This window comes from Montipora foliosa, chromosome 3 (genome assembly GCF_036669935.1).
Source record: "Montipora foliosa isolate CH-2021 chromosome 3, ASM3666993v2, whole genome shotgun sequence".
NCBI classification, from domain to species: Eukaryota; Metazoa; Cnidaria; class Anthozoa; order Scleractinia; family Acroporidae; genus Montipora; species Montipora foliosa.
In genome coordinates, this window is record NC_090871.1 from 19,320,707 (window position 1) to 19,328,206 (window position 7,500).

At 39.3% G+C, this 7,500-nt stretch overlaps 1 protein-coding gene across 7 annotated transcripts in view; it reads left to right on the forward strand.

Moving 5' to 3' along the window:
- Positions 1-7,500, forward strand: part of LOC137997014 (uncharacterized) — a 40,270-nt gene that overhangs the window by 17,100 nt on the left and 15,670 nt on the right. For 3 of the 7 annotated variants that reach the window (XM_068842691.1, XM_068842692.1, XM_068842697.1), the window contains one exon: positions 6,702-6,737. The exons of the other annotated variants lie outside the window; for them this stretch is intronic. In XM_068842691.1, coding sequence (XP_068698792.1) covers positions 6,702-6,737 — 36 coding nt within the window. The remainder of the gene's footprint in view (positions 1-6,701; positions 6,738-7,500) is intronic. 7 annotated transcript variants of the gene reach the window in all.

Consider the following 7,500-nt stretch of genomic DNA (forward strand, 5'->3'; position numbering starts at 1 on the left):
GCGGCCATAAGTCGTGATGACTTGACCGAAAGCAAGCTTGAGAGCGACCGTGTTTGTGGAATTCATTTTCACTCTGGAAAAGCAGCTTCCCTCTGGGATAAATTCAATCTAGACTGGGTGCCTAGCTTGCATTTGGGCCACAGCAAGTTCAGACCAACAAGAGAAACAACAAGAAAGAGCCCAGAGAATAAGAGAAAGACGTAAACGCGAGAGGGAGCGTGAAGAACAGGATCAGGCTGTTAAAGAAAAAATGTCCAGGAAAGATGAATCAGAAGCCCATGGCGATAGAATCAGGGATATTTCTTTCGCGGCTTAAGATGAAGATTTGGTAGAGGTTCCAGAGGAGGAGGAAGACGGGAACAACATGGCCACGCAAACTGAGCCAAGCGAACTCACGCAATCACGGTCAACGCAAACCGAGCAGTGTGATTACATGTTTCGAACGCCTAAACCTTGGATGCCAGAAAAATCCACCGCATTTGAACAGGAATTTTTTGACGGAGATGACGGTAAAGTTCGCTTTTGCACTGGGTTACCCTCGAGGGAAGTTTTAATGAAAACGTTCTCCTTTGTATCTCAACATGTCAACAGACGCTCCCTGTCATTGAGTAAATTTCAGGAGTTTGTTCTGGTGTTAATAAAACTACGGCTGGCCGTTCCACACCAAGATCTTGCTTATCGTTTTGATGTTTCTAGAACTGTTGTTTCTCGCTTTATTGTCACCTGGTTAACTGTCATGGATGTTCGTTTATCTCCTTTAATTTCCTGGCCAAGTCGGGAACAATTTCAAAAAAAACTTATGCAGTTGGCCCAGGAATTAATAAAGTGATATTAATTAATAGCAATTGAACTAAAGCTCAGTAAAACAGAAAATTTTTTTTGGTTTCTAAGGGCAGTGCTTGTGGGATTGACAATCTAGTACCCAGTGCAGCACTTATTTGGGTTCTAGTGCTTAGTTGAAAGAGTTTGACAGTGTATTTCAATTTAGTAAAATCCAGCTAGTGGTCGATTATCTATGCTGCATTCTGATTGGTTGAGCTACTACTAGGCTATATGTTATAGCCCACTAGTAACGAAGAGTGTCAGCTTTGAAAACCAAAACTATGTTTTTGCTAGCTAAAGTTGTTTTGTCTTGATATTTTATATATATATTTTTATATTTTTGTCTTGATATTTTGACCAACAAGTTGGTGTCTGCTACAGAGACGTTTTGACCATGTATTTGGTTTTTTTATATGTTAGCTTTCCTTTGTAAATAGTTTTTTATTGTATTATTTTAATAATGTATCTTTCTTTCATACAAATATATATATTGCAAGGTTCATATGAGCCTCCCACACAGATACTTAACACTGTTTCAATCACATTTTCTGATGCTGTAGAAAATATGGCGAGCCTTAGTAATAAATAATATTTTTATCCATGGACAAGGGTAATAAAATTGATCAAATATAAAAATATTGTTGAATGGATCGTGTGATCCTCCTTTAATATCTAACACTGGGTTGGAGAGGCAGTAAAATAAATACAATATTTCTGGCTCTTTGGAATGAAGCCTCAAGTGCCTCCTGATGAACTGCTAGATTCTCCTTCCAATTTGTCTTGTTAATGCTCAATAATTAAAGGGAGAATTTAATACATGTATTAATATCAGGAGTCATTTGTAATTGGGGCCTTATTCCACACTGCCCTTTCGAACAGAATGAAAAAATGCCTCTCAAGATAACTGGGTCCTTTCATTCTACCTTAAGATTAGTTCTCTACTGGGATTTAATCTTTGCGGGTACTACCTGGAAATCACCGTCCCTCATCTGTGGGATTTTTCCCAATAAACAAGTACAAGATGTGGCAATGGTCACTTACAGTGTATCATAACAACAAGGGTGTTTACATAATTTTATATAACTGTGTGCAATGAAGAATGTAACCTTTTCAGCCCCATATCAAGTTCTGCAATACAGCGCATTTCTTATGGTACTGTTCAGTTAAACATTGACACATCAATTTTATCTTAGATGGTCCTTTTATTCATTCTCCTGACCTGTATGTTTCATTAGGCAGTGATAATGAAAGGTCAGGAGAACTTATTTGCTACTCGCTATTAGGGCTTAAAAGGTTAATACTTGGGAAAATGTCCATTATTAAAGATCAACGGTTGGAAAAAGTTCCATTCGACTGGACTTCAAACATCTTGGAAGGTGAGGACGCATCTTCGGGATATCAAATTGAATAGTCAAGGGTTCAGTGAGCTGAAAGAACACTTCCTTCTTTGGTTGATATTATCCACAATGGCACTTGCGGATCATTCTTTCGTTGGGAATGTCTCACTTTTGCAAGAACCACGTACTTATCTCGCAATGTTTGTCCAAGAACACTTGTAATAAAGCCGGAAACCATATGGTTGTACGCAAGGAGACTTCTGAAATTTTTAAACTGCTCCTTTGTATAAAAACTCGTATCGAGCACTAGATATGACAGAAGATCGCACGACTCGACTGGAGGAAGACATTCCGGAGTACAGTTTTCTTGCGGAATAAGGAAAGGGTCGATACCAATGGCCGCTATTTTCTCCACATATCTTCTCCTTATGTTGCCCTGTAATGACTCGCCATAGACAGACAGAATAAACTTGAAATTTGTCTCGCTCTCAGAAGGACACGCTTCAGTTGCCGCCATTACAAATAGAACATTACTCCTCCAAGATGGCGGCGCCTCGTTTTCGGAATTTTTGTGACGTCACGCGAACAGACACTATTGTAAATATATTTTGAGGTAAAGTTCATGACATAATCAAGCCAATGTACATTGTTGAACATGCTATTCCATAGGATTACAATCTGCTTCTTGCACTTTTCAAGCTATGAAAAGAACTTTTCCATGTCTTGTCCTACCAGTGAAGACAATGTGATGTCTTGGAATTCTGCTCATGAAATCTGTTGTGCCTAATTAAAAAAGGGCACAATATGTGAAAGTCCTAAACATAAGCATCTCATCATCTTTAGCAGTTCTTGTCGAATGAGCTCAGGGTTAGGGATGGATCTTTGCTGTTTTATCAAACTGGCTTTTAATCTGCTGTTTTGGAGGCAGTGACAATAGCACGGTTTGTTTTATTTGCCTCCATTCCTTAAACTACATTTTTGTTTCGTTTCATTTACTCAGAAACGAATTGTATCTATTTAGAATTCAGGGTGAACTATTTACACAAATTATGAGGTAGAGTGGCCATTCAAAACAGAGTTTGTAATTATTGAACATCTAAACATCTCTGAAACGAAAAAACAAACTTGTAAACATGTGAACCTGAAGTATAGCAAATCATAATGCTGACAAACACGAAAGTGAAGGAAATGGGTCATAAATATGAAGTTTTCACTATCTGAATGATTTTGGGTTACATTAAGGGTATATATTGTTGAAAAATCCAAAGCTATCTCTCTTCGTGGTAATAAGTAATGTAAACAATCTTCAAAAATTTGGTTTTATCAACGGAGTTGATAATGTAAATTGGCCACCGTACAGAGATTCTAAAAGCTGACGTTTCGAGCGTTAGCCCTTCGTCAGAGCGAATCGAGGGATTATGGGTTACGTGTAGTTTTTATAGTAGAGTAGGAGCTACGCTATTGGTGGTAACATGGCAACGTGAAAAATAGGAATATATTAGTTAAATGAAAAGCGTTCGTTAATACCGTGAGGATTAAGGGTGCCGATTTGAAAGATGAATTTTTGTTCCAGATTCTTGCGGCTTTCCGTCGTACCTAGATGTAGGGAAAGGCCGCAGATAGCCATGTGTTTTTTGGAGTGGTTAGGCAGATTAAAATGGCGAGCGACTGGCTTGGATGCATCCTTGTCATTCTTCTCAACATCGCGAAGGTGTTCGCGGAATCGGTCACCTAGCCGTCTACCTGTCTCACCAATGTATAATTTATCGCATAACGTGCAGGTTATGCAATAAATGACATTTGCGGAGGTACATGTGAAACGATCGGTGATCTTAACAGATCGCTTAGGTCCCGATATCTTGTTAGTGTTAACAATGAAAAGACAAGTTTTGCATCGTGAGCGCGCGCATTTGAAAGTGCCGGGTTGCTCGTTAGTTTTGAGCGCGCTTCTAACTAAAAAGTTGCCTACGTTTTTGTCGCGTTTGAATGAAATAAGTGGAGGTTGCGAAAAGATTCTACCAGTCTCGGGATCATTTTGGAGTAATTTAAAATTACTAAGAATGATGCTTTTGACTGCGTGATTATGAGGATGGAAAGTGAGGGTGAATGGAATTCTGTCATTCTTATCTTTTTGTGACGTTTGTAGTGATGACTGTCGATCAAATTGTTGGGCGCGATGATGGCCCGCTTTGACCACAGAGACAGGATAGCCACGTTTTTCGAAGAACTGGCACATCTCCTCTGATTTGCTGGAAAAATCGGAGTCATCACTACATAGACGTCGAAGTCTAAGAAATTGAGAATAAGGGATGGAGTTCTTGACATGTGATGGATGTGACGATGAATACAACAAATAACTGTGTGAATCAGTAGGTTTGTAGTGCACACTAGTACATAGCACGTTGCCTCTAATAGAAACGTTGATATCTAGAAAAGCCAATGAAGTTTCCGAAATTTCCCAGGTATATTTAAGAGCCGGATGAAAAGAGTTGACGGAGGTTATAAATTGATCGAGTTCTTCTCTGCTGGATGAAATAGCGCCGATGCAGTCGTCGATGTAACGGCCGTAGAGTTCAGGTTTGGGGCCGTTGTACTGACTAAAAAATTGGTGTTCAACGTATCCTACAAAAATATACCTGGGAAATTTCGGAAACTTCATTGGCTTTTCTAGATATCAACGTTTCTATTAGAGGCAACGTGCTATGTACTAGTGTGCACTACAAACCTACTGATTCACACAGTTATTTGTTGTATTCATCGTCACATCCATCACATGTCAAGAACTCCATCCCTTATTCTCAATTTCTTAGACTTCGACGTCTATGTAGTGATGACTCCGATTTTTCCAGCAAATCAGAGGAGATGTGCCAGTTCTTCGAAAAACGTGGCTATCCTGTCTCTGTGGTCAAAGCGGGCCATCATCGCGCCCAACAATTTGATCGACAGTCATCACTACAAACGTCACAAAAAGATAAGAATGACAGAATTCCATTCACCCTCACTTTCCATCCTCATAATCACGCAGTCAAAAGCATCATTCTTAGTAATTTTAAATTACTCCAAAATGATCCCGAGACTGGTAGAATCTTTTCGCAACCTCCACTTATTTCATTCAAACGCGACAAAAACGTAGGCAACTTTTTAGTTAGAAGCGCGCTCAAAACTAACGAGCAACCCGGCACTTTCAAATGCGCGCGCTCACGATGCAAAACTTGTCTTTTCATTGTTAACACTAACAACATATCGGGACCTAAGCGATCTGTTAAGATCACCGATCGTTTCACATGTACCTCCGCAAATGTCATTTATTGCATAACCTGCACGTTATGCGATAAATTATACATTGGTGAGACAGGTAGACGGCTAGGTGACCGATTCCGCGAACACCTTCGCGATGTTGAGAAGAATGACAAGGATGCATCCAAGCCAGTCGCTCGCCATTTTAATCTGCCTAACCACTCCAAAAAACACATGGCTATCTGCGGCCTTTCCCTACATCTAGGTACGACGGAAAGCCGCAAGAATCTGGAACAAAAATTCATCTTTCAAATCGGCACCCTTAATCCTCACGGTATTAACGAACGCTTTTCATTTAACTAATATATTCCTATTTTTCACGTTGCCATGTTACCACCAATAGTGTAGCTCCTACTCTACTATAAAAACTACACGTAACCCATAATCCCTCGATTCGCTCTGACGAAGGGCTAACGCTCGAAACGTCAGCTTTTAGAATCTCTGTACGGTGGCCAATTTACATTATCAACTCCGTTGATAAAACCAAATTTTTGTATACTACTTCCCCACCGACGCAGCACCACAGTTTCTTTAGAAACTACCCCTTCATTCATTTAAACAATCTTCACACTGGTGAGTTGTGGTAGTAAATTGGGTTTTCCAGGAAACAGTTATTTTAAAGCTAGTACTGGTAACTTCCTAGGTTCACATGTAACACAAGTAATGGAAGATTCACAGAAAACGGAATTTGAAATTTTATGCTGTGGTATTTGAAGGAGAATTAGGTACATGTATTTGTAGACAAGTATCATTATGTTCTTGTCTTTAATGGTTAATATTCCTTGACGGGCTTCTAACCATTCAGAGAGTTTGCGTCCACATTTTTGTCCTTCTTTGTTGAGAGTTTCAATAGATGAAGCGAAATCTATATGACCAACCAAGTGACCCACACTACAGTATTTTATCTTTTCTCCTGCCCTTACCATTCCAGAAACAAAACACTATTTCTTTTTGTGAAATAGTTTCTTGTTGCTGGTGAAGTTGCAAATTTCCTGTGCTTTGTCACCTTCAATTTTTTTTCCCAATCACCGTGTCCAGTCTGCAATCTTCCCCCAAATCACTCATTGTACCACATCTTCAGACAGTAATCATAAATGCCACAACTTGAGCAAAGCTAGAGAATATTTTCAAAGCATGTTTTGAAAACGAATAAAAATTATTGGAGTACAAGAAAACTCACAGGAGTGTGATGCTAAAAAAGTCATGTGTACAAAATTAAACAATACTGTTATATTTTTAAATCAGAAGAAGCAAAAATGGAAGTCATTAGCGAATTGACAGGTCAGTAAGACTATAATGAAAGGCCTTAAAATTATTTTTAAGAATATTATTTGTTGTTAAGACTTCACAATCTTAAATAACCCTCTTGGAATATTACAAGGTGACATGCACTTTGTTTGGGGTGAGGAGATTAATATTTTTTATTAATGAAATTAAAGTACAAGGCAATGATGAAAACCGACCGAGCTAGATCTCTCTGTGCACCACTAGCTGAAGAGTGTGGAAGGGATGGGAGAGAATATGGATTACTGCAGCTGCAGGTCTATTAAAATATAACACAGGTCACATTCCACAGGTGAAAGTACATGTCACCGTGCTGCAGACAAATAAACAACACCAAAAGTGTCTGCTAGCGCTAATCACTCGACAAAAATGTTGTTTCAGGTCTCGGGGAAACTTTTGGCTTAGTGGTTGATTATTGGAGCAGCGACCTCTAGTCTTGACCTGTGGAATGTGACCTGTATTTAACAGACCCGCCTTCATTGCAGCTGTCACAAGAGTCAACAGAGCCACATACAACTGCTAAATCAACCACATCAATAGTCTATGAACCCCGTTGAACAATTTTATAATTTGTAACACAATCTGAGCGGGTCTTCTCGCGGCTATTTTCGCGGCTTCGAAGTAAAAATAAGAAAGTAAGATAAAAATAAGACCGCAAAGAGGCCTCTGGCACCCAGGGTATCCTGACAGATATTAACCGACATTAGTCGTTGGGTGCCCTGAATATAACACTTGAATTAAAGGCATGTGAAATGCTAGC